The sequence below is a fragment of the Salmo trutta genome, chromosome 39 (assembly GCF_901001165.1).
Source record: "Salmo trutta chromosome 39, fSalTru1.1, whole genome shotgun sequence".
Lineage (NCBI taxonomy): Eukaryota > Metazoa > Chordata > Actinopteri > Salmoniformes > Salmonidae > Salmo > Salmo trutta.
Genome location: NC_042995.1, coordinates 17,845,475 through 17,866,253, shown reverse-complemented (window position 1 = coordinate 17,866,253; position 20,779 = coordinate 17,845,475). Strand labels below are relative to the sequence as shown.

General features: G+C 46.6%; 1 protein-coding gene across 1 annotated transcript; it reads left to right on the top strand.

Moving 5' to 3' along the window:
- Positions 1-661: 661 nt before the first annotated feature.
- On the top strand, positions 662-20,609 carry LOC115179796 (integral membrane protein 2B). The gene is made up of 6 exons (XM_029741574.1): positions 662-840; positions 4,700-4,831; positions 5,820-6,020; positions 7,268-7,378; positions 7,500-7,650; positions 19,943-20,609. The coding sequence occupies exons 1-6, from the start codon at positions 754-756 to the stop codon at positions 20,029-20,031; spliced, it is 771 nt and encodes a 256-aa protein (XP_029597434.1). The 5' UTR covers positions 662-753; the 3' UTR covers positions 20,032-20,609.
- The last annotated feature ends 170 nt before the right edge of the window (positions 20,610-20,779 follow it).

Here is a 20,779-nt window from a genome sequence, read left to right as displayed (position 1 = left end):
TAGTAATGGCGTCTTTTTGTAGGCACTATAATCCCCCATGGTTCGTTCGACAAAGCCTATGGAGAAAATTAATGGCGTTTTTGGATAAACGCCGAAAATAAAGTGTGGTAAACACGGGTTTAGGCCATTTTATAGGTTTTATTCTATAAAATAATCTTCATCAGCTAACGTCACTTTGTGAGTTTTGACGAATTTATGTTTTTTTTTTAAACCCCACAAAGGCTTCATAATTCGCTGAAGTAATGTTAACTGAATGCTACCATATCATAGAACAAAACGTATAAACTCTCCTGTGTTAAACGCAGACTTTATTTTTGACGTTTATTCCAAAACTTTAATATTTCGTCATTCATTTTTCCCAGAGGAATGGCTAAACGAAGCAGGGTTGTAAGACCACAAGCTGGCGAGCCGCTCGACCGCCTCGAACTTGACTAACATTATTAATGATTATGATCTCTTGAGTTTCTCTCATGTGCAACATTTAATTAACAATTTTTATTCCATATGATAAACGCCTCTCTGCCACTAAATATATTTTTGAGATTGTACTGCCCCCCAGTGGGGAGGGAAAAAAACCGTTCAGGAACGTTTCTAAAACCGTGTCGGTTCTTGAATGCAGCCTATACGGCTGAAATCACTCATGTGACCAGTTCGGGATGTTTTGTATTTAGCAACGTCATTGTAATCAGACGCCACACGAAGACTTTCCTGCAGAAGGTGATTGTCGCTTGGTCTAACGTTTACATTTAAAAAATGGTGAAAGTAACATTTAACTCGTCCTTTGGACAACGGGATTTGAAGAAGGCATGCAATGCCGAAGCGCTTATTCCGGAGGAGAGGGTGAGTTGAGCTGAACTTAACCAATGTGGTTAATATTTGTTGCGAAGGCTGTTCGATGTGGATGACGTAACTTTGTAACAGTTTAAACAATGTAGAAACATAACTGAAACAAAGTAACGTCGATTAGAAACATGTATAGAGTCTTGATAATTCAAGCCGTGACCCGAGCGACGTCGGAAAATGTCTGTTAAGCGATTTTTTTTCGGTAGGCTTAGTGGTGTTCGCAGTTGCTGGCCTGGACAGAACCGTGCTAGCTTTCTGTTTCGGTGTTGATTTAGTAGAGGCCTGTAACTGAAATGCGTGAAGATCATTCAGGTCGTCTTTCCTATTCATTCGAATAATAATGTTTGTGTTGGGTGTGTTTTTTGGTTCTGAAGAGTAAAAAGTAAATGCGTTTTATATAGACGCCATACACAAAGTATTGATCAAATTAAGTGTATTGGTGTCGAAGGTCGGTGTGAGGTTGTTCCTCCTGATAAAGCAATGAGAGGGAACTTTTGATAACAAAATGCATGCTGTGTACAGACATTTTGTTTTTGTTAACCTATCAACTGTCAGTTAGTAGATGCTGTGTCCGTAATAAGAAGCCTGTAAGTCCAAACATCACAAGAGCCCGGATTCATGTCTGTAAATCGACGGTTGGCGCAGGGTAGTAATTGCATGGCCGGGCCGGGCCAATAAGCGCGCAGTTACACACTAAATAAAAATGCAGTTTGAGTGCCCATAAAGGTAATGCATTCGGAAGGTATTCAGACCCTTTAACTTTTTTCCACATTTTGTTACATTACAGCCTTATTCAAAAATCAATTCAACAAAAAAATGTACTCCTCAATCTACACACAATACCCCATAATGACAGTGAAAAAAGGTTTTAGAAATGTTAGAGGACTTCTGAGTGGTGCAGCATACTAAGGCACTGTATAGAAGTGCTTGAGGTGTCACTACAGACCCGGGTTCGATCCCAGGCTGTGTCATAACCAGCCGTGACCATGATGTCCCATAGGACGGCGCACAATTGGCCCAGCATTGTCTGGGTTAGGGGAGGGTTTGGCCAGGGGGGCTTTACTTGGCTCATTGCGCTCTAGCGACTCCTTGTGGCGGCCCGGGCGCCTGCAGGCTGACCTCAGTCGTCAGGTGAACGGTGTTAACTCCGACACTGGTGCAGCTGCCTTCTGGGTTAAGAGGGCAGGTGTTAAGAAGCACAGTTTGGTGGGTCATGTTTCAGACACACATGCCTCGACCTTTCCGAGGCCGTTGGGAAGTTGCAGCGATGAGACAAGATCACAATTGGGTATCACGAAAAAGGGGGTAAAATACAAAAAAACAGATACCTTATTTACATAAGTATTCGTACCCTTTGCTATGAGACCTGAAATTGAGCTTGGGTGCATCCTGCTTCCATTGATCCTCCTTGAGATGTTTCTACAACTTGATTGGAGTCCATCTGTGGTAAATTCAATTGATTCGACATGATTTGGAAAGGCACATACCTGTCTGTATAAGGTCCCACAGTTGATAGTCCATGTCTGAGCAGAAATCAAGCCATGAGGTCGAAGGAATTGTTTCTAGAGCTCTGAGACAGGATTGTGTCGAGGCACAGATCTGGGGAAGGGTACCAAAAAATGTCTGCAGCATTGAAGGTCCCCACAGTACCCGCCATCGTTCTGGAAGAAGTTTGGAACCACCAAGACTGTTCCTAGAGCTGGCTACCCGGCCAAACTGAGCAATTGGGGGAGAAGGGCCTTGATCAGGGCGGTGATGGTCAGTCTGACAGAGCTCCAGAGTTCCTCTGTGGAGATGGGAGAACCTTCCAGGAGGACAACCATCTCTGCAGTACCTTTTATGCGTGAGTGGCCAGACTGAAGTCACTCCTCAGTAAAAGCACATGACAGCCCACTTGGAGTTGGCCAAAAGGCACCTAAAGGACTCTGACCCAGAGAAACAAGATTTTCTGATCTGATGAAACCAAGATGAACTCTTTGGCCTGAATGCCTAGTGTCACATCTGGAGGTAACGAGGCACCGCTCATCACCTGGCCCATACCATCCCTACGGTGAAGCGTGATGGTGGCAGCATCATGCTGTGGGGATGTTTTTCAGCTGCACAGACTGGGAGACTAGTCAGGATTGAGGGAAAGATGTACAGAGAGATCCTTGATGAAAACCTGCTCAGGATCTCAGAATGGGGATGTTAAACTTCAAACAGGACAACAACCCTGTGCACACAGCCAAAACATCGCAGGAGTGGCTTCAGGACAAGCCTCTGAATGGCCCAGCCAGAGCCTGGACTTGAACCCGATTGAACATATCTAGAGTGACCTAAAAATAGCTGTGCAGCGACGTTCCCCATTCAACCTGACAGAGCTTGAGAGGATCTGCAGAGAAGAACCAGAATTTCCCAAATACATGTGCCGAGCTTGTAGCGCCATACCCAAGAAGACTCGAGGCTGTAATCACTGCTTTTCACTGTATCTGGGTGGATACATAGTTCCATTGGAAATAGAGTACAGGTGAGATTACAAGTCTATAGAGAATTCATTCACTATAGAGAATCTGAGTGAGTTGAGGAATGCAGCAGCCAGGGACAGACCTGGGGAGAAAATGCCACTGCATAGAAAGACCTGGAAATCATGTCTGTTTCACCAGTAGGAGAGCAGTTTGGACAGTCAAGACAGTTGATTAAATGCTAATGTCCTGGATAAGGCATCAGAGGCTAGTGGAGGTCTGTGATCTGACCAGACACAGCATGGTCCACGAAGACCAGCCATGAGCCACCTCCTTATTCCTGACCTTTAGCCATGTTAATAAGCTAACCTGAAATGATTAGAGTGAGACGAGCATGGCCATCATTCAATAGCCCCTGTGTCTGTTGCAAATTTTGAATTCCTGAAAATATGCACCTTGGTTTACCTCAAGCACGTCTCTCGTTGGGACTATCGACAGTGGACTAATGGGGTGGGGGAAAACAATGTTCTTCCACTAAAGTACGAGCATGAGGATCTCTCAGATCAGATGAGGAAAACAAAGAAAAAAAACTGATCTCCAGAGAGCTGTTGACATCCACTCTTTTGTTTCAATACGAACCCCACCCCAACTCTGCATAAACAACCAAGATCAGCGAGTTCAGGAAAAGGGCCTGCCACCAAGTTACATGTGCCTCTCAACTCCATAATATTAAAGTGAGGGAGCAAAACAACAGCGATGATTGATGGAGAGGGCTAAAAGATAAGGCAGTGAATGAATAATGGTTAGAAAGAATGTCTTGAAGTAGATGAAAGCATGATGGAAAGGAGGTGAAAGGTCACAGGGGGGGTTGGGGAGAAAGGGAGGGAAGATTGGCTGTGTTTGAATTGTACGTAACATCTCTCTATCACTACTACCATACTCCAACTGATGTCAACAGAACACACCACAGCTGTATTGTGACTAAGCAGCACTCTATTTGAATCACACAGTTTGGCTACGTTGTGTTGGAGCGAATTATTTTTAAAATTATTTTTTTAAATATATATATATATATATATTATTTTTTTAACAATAAATAGGATTTATAGAGGTCAGTTTCCTTAATGTTAGCCATGATTAATCTGGGCTGATATACTGTTAATTGAGACAGGTTGATGAACCAATATTATGTAATGAAACAAACAGGCAGACCAGCTGTATTTAGGCCTTAATCTGTATGTTATAGAGGACCACAATGTGGGGGGGGGGGGGGGTCTTCAGGCTTTTTTTTTTGTGTATGTATCTGCTGCAGTTTTTAATATAGGCCTATGCACTGTATCTGTTGCCTGGTGTAATGTATTTTAAATGATCAAATGTGCATGTAATGTTTTAGCTCTGTTTGTCTTCTCTCTCAGGACCTGGAGGATGGCATGCGGGTGCGTCGGCAGTCCAAGGTGTGGTGCTGGTGCATGTGTCTGGGCCTGGCTCTCATGCTGTCTGGTGTGGTGGTGGGAGGGGCCTACCTCTACAAGTCCTACATACTGCAGGTGAGATGGACTGTTGATTAGACCCCTCTAATTCTATAGGCTAAACTATATATACTGAACAAAAATATAAATGTAAGAATTTCAACAATTTTACTGAGTTACAGTTCATATAAGTGAATTGGTCAATTTAAATAAATTCACTAGGCCCTAATCTGTGGATTTCAGGGGCGCAGCCATGGGTGGGCCAGTCAATCAAAATGTGTTTTCCCCCACAAAAGGGGCTTTATTGCAGACAGAAATACTCCTCGGTTTCATCAACTGTCTGGGTGGCTGGTCTCAGGCGATCCCCCAGGTGAAGAAGCCAGATGTGGAGGTCCTGGGCTGATGTGGTTTCACGTGGTCTGCGGTTGTCATGCCAGTTAGACGTACTGCCAAATTCTCTAAAATGACATTGGAGGTGGCTTGTGGTAGAGAAATGAACATTCAATTCTTTGGCAAAAACTGTGGTGGACATTCTTGCAGTCAACATGCCAATTGCACACTCACTCAACTTGAGACATCGGTGGCGTTGTGACAAAACTGTACATTTTAGAGTGGCCTTTTATTGTCCCCAACACTGTGTAATGATAATGCTGTTTAATCAGCTTCTGGATATGCCACACCTGTCAGGTGGTTGGAATATTTTGGCAAAGGAGAAATGCGAACAGGGATGTAAACAAATTTGAGAGAAATAAGCTTTTTGTGTTTATGGAACATTTCTGGGATATTTGATTTCAGCTCATTTAAACATGGGACCAATACTTTACATATTTTGTTCAGTATAGTTAAAGCTTCCTTTCCTTGGTTAGAGGACACATTTGCACACGCTGTGGGCTGGTTTCCCAGACACAGATTAAGCTTAGTCTTGGACTAAGAAGCACTTTGAATGAACCCCTAATCAGAAGATATTTCTGAAAACCAACCCAGAGTGTGCTAGCTAACTATCTACAGTGTTGGTAAGGTAGAGAGAGTCAGGGTGAGAAGTCCTCACTGTCGTTGTCTTCCTCAGGAGGACCGGGTGTATTTCTGTGGGGTGGACTACCGTGAGCGGGACTACATGGTTCAGGACGAGGACGAGGTGGCCCTGCCCTCTGCTCTGAGACACATCCAGGAGAGCGTCCGTGTGCTGGAGGAGGTGGAGCTAATCAACGTGCCCGTGCCTGAGTTCTCAGACAGCGACCCGGCCGACATCGTCCATGACTTCAAAAGCGTGAGAGGAGAACACTGCTACACACACACACACACACACACACCAGGTTTCCATCCAACCTTTTTATGCGAGTAAAGAGCATGTCGGATAAAAAGTCACAACAGGCCTAAACAGAACATTTGTCGGTAAACTTTCCAAATGCCGACAACACTAAATACGCTAGACATGGTGAGCTCTTTTTGTGTTATGCAAGAAATGTCGGTGGAAATATTGATAACGTCATATCGAAGTAAACTTGGGGTCACGCGATGACATGCACCTCCCACTGACTTGTTGGGGAAGCATGCAGTTTATTAGGCTACAGATGAAGTAAGTTTTGAACTTCAGTGGCGAACTTGCACGGTAATGAACTTCGTGCTCCTTTCCAATTAATATCCAGGGTCTTATTCTGGTGACATGATCATCAATGCTTGACTGCCGTTTGACAAATCAAAATAATCTTTCCCTTTTTTCCATAATCTTATCATGTAGGCTATACTCCCATATGTATCTGTTAGCTAGAGCGCATGTGGCAATACCAGAGTGGGCACTCGCTATTTAACGGTCTATTTTTGGTGTGTGAGAACCATCCGAGTTGAAAATCTGATGGAAACCCATTTAACTTGTGTTTTTATTTGGTACATTGGAATTTAACCGCAAAAAGTATTTTTATGTGCACTAAATCATCAAGCATGGCCTTTTATCCGCAATAAGTCAATTTGATGAAATGCATCTCTTGATGGGAAAATGTGGATTTTAGAATATTCACAAAGTCTGTACATTTATTTTGGGGTGGCAGGTAGCCTAGTGGTTAGCGCGTTGGGCCAGTAACCGTAAGGTTGCTGGATCGAATCCCCAAGCTGACAAGGTAAAAATATGTCATTCTGCCCCTGGACAAGGCGGTTAACCCGCTGTTCCCCGGTAGGCTGTCCATTGTAAATAAGAATTTGTTCTTAACTGACTATCCTAATTAAATAAATAATTGGATGGAAACCTGATTTGTCAAACTGATTTGTTGTCTAGATATACAGACTGATGTCACATGCTATCTAGCTGCTACCATTCATTTACGGCTCAGAGGAAGGCCATTCCTCCAGCGTATTAGCCGTCAAACTCCTATTTTTAGAAACTGGTAAGTGTTCAATACTGTTTTAATGAAACACGTGCTGAATTGACGTTGTTGAATGTAATCGTGATCTGAGGTCTGAATGTAAAGTACCTCTGGGTGTTTTTGTAGTGTTGGATCTAATACCTTTCCTCCTCCTCAGAGGCTGACAGCCTACCTGGACCTGAGCCTGAACAAGTGCTACGTCATCCCCCTCAACACCTCCATCGTCATGCCTCCCAAGGACTTGCTGGAGCTGCTCATCAACATCAAGGTATCTGTAACTAACACACACACAGATGACTGGAGCTGTTTATATGCATTTCAATTATCAAATAAAATCAATCAAATATTGGAGGACATTATGTTAATTAAGTGTGTGATTTGCCCCATAGGCTGGTACCTACCTTCCCCAGTCCTACCTGGTCCATGAGCAGATGATGGTGACTGAGCGTCTGGAGAACGTAGACCAGCTGGGATACTTCATCTACAGCCTCTGCAAGGGCAGAGACACTTACAAGCTGGAACGCAGAGAGACCATACTGGGTTAGTACTGCTCACACACACACACACCATACTGGGTTAGTACTGCTCACACACACACACACCATACTGGGTTAGTACTGCTCACACACACACACCACACCATACTGGGTTAGTACTGCTCACACACCACTCTACTGGGTAGTACGGGTTAGTACTGCTCACACACACACCATACTGGGTTAGTACTGCTCACACACACACCATACTGGGTTAGTACTGCTCACACACACACCATACTGGGTTAGTACTGCTCACACACACACCATACTGGGTTAGTACTGCTCACACACACACACACACCATACTGGGTTAGTACTGCTCACACACACACACCATACTGGGGTTTAGTACTGCTCCACACACACACCACCATACTGGTTAGTACTGCTCACACACACACACACACCATACTGGGTTAGTACTGCTCACACACACACACACACCCATACTGGGTTAGTACTGCTCACACACACACACACACCATACTGGGTTAGTACTGCTCACACACACACACACACCATACTGGGTTAGTACTGCTCACACACACACACACACACCATACTGGGTTAGTACTGCTCACACACACACACACCACATACTGGGTTAGTACTGCTCACACCACACACACACACACCATACTGGGTTAGTACTGCTCACTACACACACACACACACCATACTGGGTTAGTACTGCTCACACACACACACACACACCATACTGGGTTAGTACTGCTCACACACACACCACACACCATACTGGGTTAGTACTGCTCACACACACACACACACACCATACTGGGTTAGTACTGCTCACACACACACCACACCCTACTGGGTTAGTACTGCTCACCACACACACACACCATACTGGGTTAGTACTGCTCACACACACACACACACACCATACTGGGTTAGTACTGCTCACACACACACACACACCATACTGGGTTAGTACTGCTCACACACACACACACCATACTGGGTTAGTACTGCTCACACACACACACCATACTGGGTTAGTACTGCTCCACACACACACCACCATACTGGGTTAGTACTGCTCACACACACACACACCATACTGGGTTAGTACTGCTCCACACCACACACACCATACTGGGTTAGTACTGCTCACACACACACAACACCATACTGGGTTAGTACTGCTTCACACAAAACACCACACAGCCATACTGGGTTAGTACTGCTCACACACACACACACCATACTGGGTTAGTACTGCTCACACACACACACACCATACTGGGTTAGTACTGCTCACACACACACACACCATACTGTGAGTATGCTCACACACACACACCATACTGGGTTAGTACTGCTCACACACACACACACCCATACTGGGTAGTACTGCTCACACACACACACACACCATACTGGGTTAGTACTGCTCACACACACACACACCATACTGGGTTAGTACTGCTCACACACACACACACCATACTGGGTAGTACTGCTCACACACACACACACCATACTGGGTTAGTACTGCTCACACACACACACCACCATACTGGGTTAGTACTGCTCACACACACACACACCATACTGGGTTAGTACTGCTCACACACACACACACCATACTGGGTTAGTACTGCTCACACACACACACACCATACTGGGTTAGTACTGCTCACACACACACACACCATACTGGGTTAGTACTGCTCACACACACACACCATACTGGGTTAGTACTGCTCACACACACACACCATACTGGGTTAGTACTGCTCACACACACACACCATACTGGGTTAGTACTGCTCACACACACACACCATACTGGGTTAGTACTGCTCACACCACACACCCATACTGGGTTAGTACTGCTCACCACACACTACCATACTGGGTTAGTACTGCTCACACACACACACCATACTGGGTTAGTACTGCTCACACACACACACTATACTGGGTTAGTACTGCTCACACACACACCATACTGGGTTAGTACTGCTCACACACACACACATACTGGGTTAGTACTGCTCACACACACACACACACACTATACTGGGTTAGTACTGCTCTCACACACACACACACTATACTGGGTTGTACTGCTTCTCACACACACACACACTATACTGGGTTAGTACTGCTCTGCACACACACACACCTATACTGGGTTAGTACTGCTCTCACACCACACACACAACCATACTGGTTAGTACTTGTCCTTGCTCTCACACACACACACCATACTGGGTTAGTACTGCTCACACATACACACCATACTGGGTTAGTACTGCTCACACACACACACCATACTGGGTTAGTACTGCTCACACACACACACCATACTGGGTTAGTACTGCTCACACACACACACCATACTGGGTTAGTACTGCTCACACACACACACCATACTGGGTTAGTACTGCTCACACACACACACACACTATACTGGGTTAGTACTGCTCACACACACACACACACTATACTGGGTTAGTACTGCTCACACACACACACACACTATACTGGGTTAGTACTGCTCACACACACACTATACTGGGTTAGTACTGCTCACACACACACCATACTGGGTTAGTACTGCTCACACACACACACACTATACTGGGTTAGTACTGCTCACACACACACACTATACTGGGTTAGTACTGCTCACACACACACACCATACTGGGTTAGTACTGCTCACACACACACGCCATACTGGGTTAGTACTGCTCACACACACACACACACACTATACTGGGTTAGTACTGCTCACACACACACGCCATACTGGGTTAGTACTGCTCACACACACGCCATACTGGGTTAGTACTGCTCACACACACACCATACTGGGTTAGTACTGCTCACACACACACCATACTGGGTTAGTACTGCTCACACACACACCATACTGGGTTAGTACTGCTCACACACACACACCATACTGGGTTAGTACTGCTCACACACACACACCATACTGGGTTAGTACTGCTCACACACACACACCATACTGGGTTAGTACTGCTCACACACACACACCATACTGGGTTAGTACTGCTCACACACACACACCATACTGGGTTAGTACTGGCTCACACACACACACCATACTGGGTTAGTACTGCTCACACACACACACCATACTGGGTTAGTACTGCTCACACACACACACCATACTGGGTTAGTACTGCTCACACACACACACCATACTGGGTTAGTACTGCTCACACACACACACTATACTGGGTTAGTACTGCTCACACACACACCATACTGGGTTAGTACTGCTCACACACACACCATACTGGGTTAGTACTGCTCACACACACACACACACACTATACTGGGTTAGTACTGCTCTCACACACACACACACTATACTGGGTTAGTACTGCTCTCACACACACACACACTATACTGGGTTAGTACTGCTCTCACACACACACACACTATACTGGGTTAGTACTGCTCTCACACACACACACCATACTGGGTTAGTACTGCTCTCACACACACACACCATACTGGGTTAGTACTGCTCACACACACACACCATACTGGGTTAGTACTGCTCACACATACACACCATACTGGGTTAGTACTGCTCACACATACACACCATACTGGGTTAGTACTGCTCACACACACACACCATACTGGGTTAGTACTGCTCACACACACACACCATACTGGGTTAGTACTGCTCACACACACACCATACTGGGTTAGTACTGCTCACACACACACACCATACTGGGTTAGTACTGCTCACACACACACACACACTATACTGGGTTAGTACTGCTCACACACACACACACACTATACTGGGTTAGTACTGCTCACACACACACACACACTATACTGGGTTAGTACTGCTCACACACACACACACACTATACTGGGTTAGTACTGCTCACACACACACCATACTGGGTTAGTACTGCTCACACACACACACACTATACTGGGTTAGTACTGCTCACACACACACACTATACTGGGTTAGTACTGCTCACACACACACACCATACTGGGTTAGTACTGCTCACACACACACGCCATACTGGGTTAGTACTGCTCACACACACACACACACGATACTGGGTTAGTACTGCCTCACACACACACACGCATACTGGGTTAGTACCGCTCACACACACGCCATACTGGGTTAGTACTGCTCACACACACACCATACTGGGTTAGTACTGCTCACACACACCACACACCATACTGGGTTAGTACTGCTCACACACACACCATACTGGGTTAGTACTGCTCACACACACACACCATACTGGGTTAGTACTGCTCACACACACACACCATACTGGGTTAGTACTGCTCACACACACACACCATACTGGGTTAGTACTGCTCACACACACACACCATACTGGGTTAGTACTGCTCACACACACACACCATACTGGGTTAGTACTGCTCACACACACACCATACTGGGTTAGTACTGCTCACACACACACACCATACTGGGTTAGTACTCTGCTCACACACACACACCTACTGGGTTAGTACTGCTCACACAACACACCATACTGGGTTAGTACTGCTCACACACACACCATACTGGGTTAGTACTGCTCACACACACACACACGCCATACTGGGTTAGTACTGCTCACACACACACACCATACTGGGTTAGTACTGCTCACACACACACACGCCATACTGGGTTAGTACTGCTCACACACACACACGCCATACTGGGTTAGTACTGCTCACACACACACCATACTGGGTTAGTACTGCTCACACACACACACACGCCATACTGGGTTAGTACTGCTCACACACACACACACACCATACTGGGTTAGTACTGCTCTCACACACACACACCATACTGGGTTAGTACTGCTCACACACACACACGCCATACTGGGTTAGTACTGCTCACACACACACGCCATACTGGGTTAGTACTGCTCACACACACACCATACTGGGTTAGTACTGCTCACACACACACCATACTGGGTTAGTACTGCTCACACACACACCATACTGGTTAGTACTGCTCACACACACACCATACTGGGTTAGTACTGCTCCACACAACACACCATACGGGTATCCACACACACCATACTGGGTTAGTACTGCTCACACACCACACCATACTGGGTTAGTACTGCTCACACACACACACACCATACTGGGTTAGTACTGCTCACACACACACACACATACTGGGTTAGTACTGCTCACACACACACACACCATACTGGGTTAGTACTGCTCACACACACACACACCATACTGGGTTAGTACTGCTCACACACACACACACACCATACTGGGTTAGTACTGCTCACACACACACACACCATACTGGGTTAGTACTGCTCACACACACACACACCATACTGGGTTAGTACTGCTCACACACACACCATACTGGGTTAGTACTGCTCACACACACACCATACTGGGTTAGTACTGCTCACACACACACACACCATACTGGGTTAGTACTGCTCACACACACACACACCATACTGGGTTAGTACTGCTCACACACACACACACCATACTGGGTTAGTACTGCTCACACACACACACGCCATACTGGGTTAGTACTGCTCACACACACACACACACACCATACTGGGTTAGTACTGCTCACACACACACACACACACCATACTGGGTTAGTACTGCTCACACACACACACACACCATACTGGGTCAGTACTGCTCACACACACACACGCCATACTGGGTTAGTACTGCTCACACACACACACGCCATACTGGGTTAGTACTGCTCACACACACACACGCCATACTGGGTTAGTACTGCTCACACACACACACGCCATACTGGGTTAGTACTGCTCACACACACACACACCATACTGGGTTAGTACTGCTCACACACACACACACACCATACTGGGTTAGTACTGCTCACACACACACACACACCATACTGGGTTAGTACTGCTCACACACACACACACACACCATACTGGGTTAGTACTGCTCACACACACACACACACACCATACTGGGTCAGTACTGCTCACACACACACGCCATACTGGGTCAGTACTGCTCACACACACACACGCCATACTGGGTTAGTACTGCTCACACACACACACGCCATACTGGGTTAGTACTGCTCACACACACACACGCCATACTGGGTTAGTACTGCTCACACACACACACCCATACTGGGTTAGTACTGCTCACACACACACACACACCATACTGGGTTAGTACTGCTCACACACACACACACACCATACTGGGTTAGTACTGCTCACACACACACCATACTGGGTTAGTACTGCTCACACACACACCATACTGGGTTAGTACTGCTCACACACACACCATACTGGGTTAGTACTGCTCACACACACACCATACTGGGTTAGTACTGCTCACACACACACACCATACTGGGTTAGTACTGCTCCCACACACACACCATACTGGGTTAGTACTGCTCACACACACACACACCATACTGGGTTAGTACTGCTCACACACACACACACACCATACTGGGTTAGTACTGCTCACACACCCACATACTGGGTTAGTACTGCTCACACACACACACACCATACTGGGTTAGTACTGCTCACACACACACACACATACTGGGTTAGTACTGCTCACACCACACAACCATACTGGGTTAGTACTGCTCACACACACACACACCATACTGGGTAGTACTGCTCACACACACACACACCATACTGGGTTAGTACTGCTCACACACACACACACCATACTGGGTTAGTACTGCTCACACACACACACACCATACTGGGTTAGTACTGCTCACACACACACACACCATACTGGGTTAGTACTGCTCACACACACACGCCATACTGGGTTAGTACTGCTCACACAACACACACACACACACCATACTGGGTTAGTACTGCTCACACACACACACACACACCATACTGGGTTAGTACTGCTCACACACACACACACACCATACTGGGTCAGTACTGCTCACACACACACACGCCATACTGGGTTAGTACTGCTCACACACACACGCCATACTGGGTTAGTACTGCTCACACACACACACGCCATACTGGGTTAGTACTGCTCACACACACACACACCATACTGGGTAGTACTGCTCACACACACACACACCATACTGGGTTAGTACTGCTCACACACACCATACTGGGTTAGTACTGCTCACACACACACACACACCATACTGGGTTAGTACTGCTCACACACACACACACACACCATACTGGGTTAGTACTGCTCACACACACACACACACCATACTGGGTCAGTACTGCTCACACACACACGCCATACTGGGTCAGTACTGCTCACACACACACACGCCATACTGGGTTAGTACTGCTCCACACACACACACGCCATACTGGGTTAGTACTGCTCACACACACACACGCCATACTGGGTTAGTACTGCTCACACACACACACACCATACTGGGTTTAGTACTGCTCACACACACACACACACCATACTGGGTTAGTACTGCTCACACACCCACACACACCATACTGGGTTAGTACTGCTCACACACACACACCATACTGGGTTAGTACTGCTCACACACACACCATACTGGGTTAGTACTGCTCACACACACCACCATAACCTGGGTTAGTACTGCTCACACCACACACCATACTGGGTTAGTACTGCTCACACACACACACCATACTGGGTTAGTACTGCCTCACACACACACACCATACTGGGTTAGTACTGCTCACACACACACACACACCATACTGGGTTAGTACTGCTCCACACCACACACACCCATACTGGGTTAGTACTGCTCACACACACACCACCATACTGGGTTAGTACTGCTCACACACACACACACCTACTGGGTTAGTACTGCTCACACACACACACGCCATACTGGGTTAGTACTGCTCACACACACACACGCCATACTGGGTTAGTACTGCTCACACACACACACGCCATACTGGGTTAGTACTGCTCACACACACACACGCCATACTGGGTTAGTACTGCTCACACACACACACGCCATACTGGGTTAGTACTGCTCACACACACACACACACCATACTGGGTTAGTACTGCTCACACACACACACCATACTGGGTTAGTACTGCTCACACACACACACACACCATACTGGGTTAGTACTGCTCACACACACACACACACCATACTGGGTTAGTACTGCTCACACACACACACGCCATACTGGTTTAGTAATGCTCACACACACACAGCGCCTACTGGGTTAGTACTGCCACACACACACACACCACACCATACTGGGGGTAGTACTGCTCACCACACACCACACAGCCATACTGGGTTAGTACTGCCGCCACACACACCACGCCATACTGGGTTAGTACTGCTCACAGACACACACACACCATACGGGGTTAGTGACTGCTCACACACACACACACGTCATACTGGTTAGTACTTGCTCAAAACACACAACCCATACTGGGTTAGTACTGCTCTACACCACACCACCCATAACTGGGTTTATTACTTGCTCACACACACACTACCCTAACTGGTTAGTACTGCTCACACACACACCAACGCCATACTGGAGATTTAGTACTCTGGTGGCTCACACACACACGCATACTGGGTTAGTACTGCTCACACACACACACGCAGACTGGGTTAGTACTGCTCACACCACACCATCACAGCCATACCTGGGTTAGTACTGCTTCACACACACACACACAGCACATACTGGGTTAGTACTGCTCACACACACACACACCATACTGGGTTAGTACTGCTCACACAACACACACACCATACTGGGTTAGTACTGCTCACACACACACACCACCATCTGGGTTAGTACTGCTCACAACACACAAACACACCATACTGGGTTAGTACGCTCACACACACACACACACACCATACTGGGTCAGTACTGCTCACACACACAACACACCATACTGGGTAGTACTGCTCACACACACACACGCCCATACTGGGTGTACGTACTGCTCACACACACACACACAGCCATACTGGGTTAGTACTGCTCACACACCCACACCATACTGGGTTAGTACTGCTCACACAGACACACACACACACCATACTGGGTTCGTACTAGCTCACACACACACACACACCATACTGGTTCAGTACTGCTCACACACACACACACACACCATACTGGGTTAGTACTGCTCACACACACACACACCATACTGGGTTAGTACTGCTCACACACACACACACCATACTGGGTTAGTACTGCTCCCACACACACACACCATACTGGGTTAGTACTGCTACACACCACACACACCATACTGGGTTAGTACTGCTCACAACACACACCACCATACTGGGTTAGTACTGCTCACACACACACACACCATACTGGGTTAGTACTGCTCACACACACACACCATACTGGGTTAGTACTGCTCACACACACACACACCATACTGGGTCGTACTGCTCACACACACACACCCCATACGGGTTAGTACTGCTCACACACACACACACCATACTGGGTTAGTACTGCTCACACACACACACACACACACCATACTGGGTAGTACTGCTCACACACACACACACCATACTGGGTTAGTACTGCTCACACACACACACACAATACTGGGTTAGTACTGCTCACACACACACCACACCATACTGGGTTAGTACTGCTCACACACACACCATACTGGGTAGTACTGCTCACACACACACCATACTGGGTTAAGTATGCTCACACACACACCATACTGGTTAGTACTGCTCACACACACACCATACTGGGTTAGTACTGCTCACACACACGCCATACTGGGTTAGTACTGCTCACACACACGCCATACTGGGTTAGTACTGCTCACACACACGCCATACTGGGTTAGTACTGCTCACACACACACACACGCCATACTGGGTTAGTACTGCTCACACACACACACACACACCATACTGGGTTAGTACTGCTCACACACACACACACACACCATACTGGGTTAGTACTGCTCACACACACACACACACACCATACTGGGTTAGTACTGCTCACACACACACACACACCATACTGGGTTAGTACTGCTCACACACACACACCATACTGGGTTAGTACTGCTCACACACACACACACACACCATACTGGGTTAGTACTGCTCACACACACACACACACACCATACTGGGTTAGTACTGCTCACACACACACACGCCATACTGGGTTAGTACTGCTCTCACACACACGCCATACTGGGTTAGTACTGCTCACACACACACGCCATACTGGGTTAGTACTGCTCACACACACACACCATACTGGGTTAGTACTGCTCACACACACACACCATACTGGGTTAGTACTGCTCACACACACACACCATACTGGGTTAGTACTGCTCACACACACGCCATACTGGGTTAGTACTGCTCACACACACACACACCATACTGGGTTAGTACTGCTCTCACACACACACACACCATACTGGGTTAGTACTGCTCTCACACACACACACACCATACTGGGTTAGTACTGCTCACACACACACACGCCATACTGGGTTAGTACTGCTCACACACACACACCATACTGGGTTAGTACTGCTCACACACACACACCATACTGGGTTAGTACTGCTCTCACACACACACGCCATACTGGGTTAGTACTGCTCACACACACACACACCATACTGGGTTAGTACTGCTCACACACACACCATACTGGGTTAGTACTGCTCACACACACACCATACTGGGTTAGTACTGCTCACACACACACCCATACTGGGTTAGTACTGCTCACACACACACCATACTGGGTTAGTACTGCTCACACACACACCATACTGGGTTAGTACTGCTCACACACACACCATACTGGGTTAGTACTGCTCACACACACACCATACTGGGTTAGTACTGCTCACACACACACCATACTGGGTTAGTACTGCTCACACACACACCATACTGGGTTAGTACTGCTCACACACACGCCATACTGGGTTAGTACTGCTCACACACACGCCATACTGGGTTAGTACTGCTCACACACACACACACACACCATACTGGGTTAGTACTGCTCACACACACCATACTGGGTTAGTACTGCTCACACACACACACACACCATACTGGGTTAGTACTGCTCACACACACACACCACACACCATACTGGGTTAGTACTGCTCACACACACACTACACCCACATACTGGGTTATACTGCTCACACACACACACCACACCATACTGGGTTAGTACTGCTCACACACACACACACACACCATACTGGGTTAGTACTGCTCACACACACACACACACACCATACTGGGTTAGTACTGCTCACACACACACACACACCATACTGGGTTAGTACTGCTCACACACACACACACACACCATACTGGGTTAGTACTGCTCACACACACACACACACACCATACTGGGTTAGTACTGCTCACACACACCACACACACCCATACTGGGTTAGTACTGCTCACACACACACACACCACCATACTGGGTTAGTACTGCTCACACACACACACACACCATACTGGGTTAGTACTGCTCACACACACACACACCATACTGGGTTAGTACTGCTCACACACACACACGCCATACTGGGTTAGTACTGCTCACACACACACACCATACTGGGTTAGTACTGCTCACACACACACACACCATACTGGGTTAGTACTGCTCACACACACACACACCATACTGGGTTAGTACTGCTCACACACACACACACACCATACTGGGTTAGTACTGCTCACACACACACACACACCATACTGGGTTAGTACTGCTCACACACACACACACACCATACTGGGTTAGTACTGCTCACACACACACACACACACCATACTGGGTTAGTACTGCTCACACACACACACACGCCATACTGGGTTAGTACTGCTCACACACACACACACCATACTGGGTTAGTACTGCTCACACACACACCATACTGGGTCAGTACTGCACACACACACACGCCATACTGGGTCAGTACTGCTCACACACACACGCCATACTGGGTCAGTACTGGCACAAGCTTTTTAAGATGTACCCTGAATAGTCATGTAATGACCATTTTGTGAAATTCCTTGGTGGACCTGAGAACACACAGCATTGTACTCTGGCCAATGAACAGGTGCTATAGCATATGTTTATATAGGCCTACATGCCCATTTTGATACATCCTTCTTCATCTGTACCTTGCAGGTAGGGAAAAGCGTGAAGCCCTGAACTGCAGGACAATCCGCCACTTTGAGAACAAGTTTGTGGTCGAGACAGTCATCTGTGAGCCTTAGACGGGAGAGGGGACCGGCTGCTTCAGACAACCAATGTATAGTTTCACTCGCTGTCTACAGTGAGATTTTTAACCTTTCTCTCTCTCTCCCGTATCACCCCTCATAGATCCTGTACTGCTGGTAGTTTTGAGGGAGAGTTGTCAAGATGATTCCAAGTCGATACTGTTGTATAAGGTGTAAAACTAATGAATTTTCCACTTTGTGTAAAGTACCATTTCATTTGGGGTCAACTCTTCAAAGAATAAGATGTGTTCAGCTTTTCTATATTTTGTTGGAATTGTTTTCTATCTTTACTCTGGGGTTTAATGTTAAAGAAACTAAGTGTTTAAACAGACACTTAAGCCAGTTAATTACACTTAAGGTATATAACTAGATTGATGAAATATAAACTCAATGAGAGTATGCATACTTTAGCATAGAAAATGAATGATTTTTGTATCAGCTGTCACCAGTACAGTGCGATGAAACAAAAGGAATCTCGCACCACAGGTCCGTCTGAAAACGGACTGTGTGGTAACTAACTTGTGTATATAGTCTGTAAAAAGGAAGATTAATACCACAATAAATCTTAATCGTTTTATTGTTTTTTGTTCTCATTGTTTTACAAATATGATATTTCTAAAGTTAAACTTTTTTTTTTACTGTGCAACACAATGGCATTATGGACTGTTTTACTTGACATCCAAAGAGATCTTGGGCTGAGGGAATAGAACACTTGTTCTTACACAATGATATTCTCCATTTACAC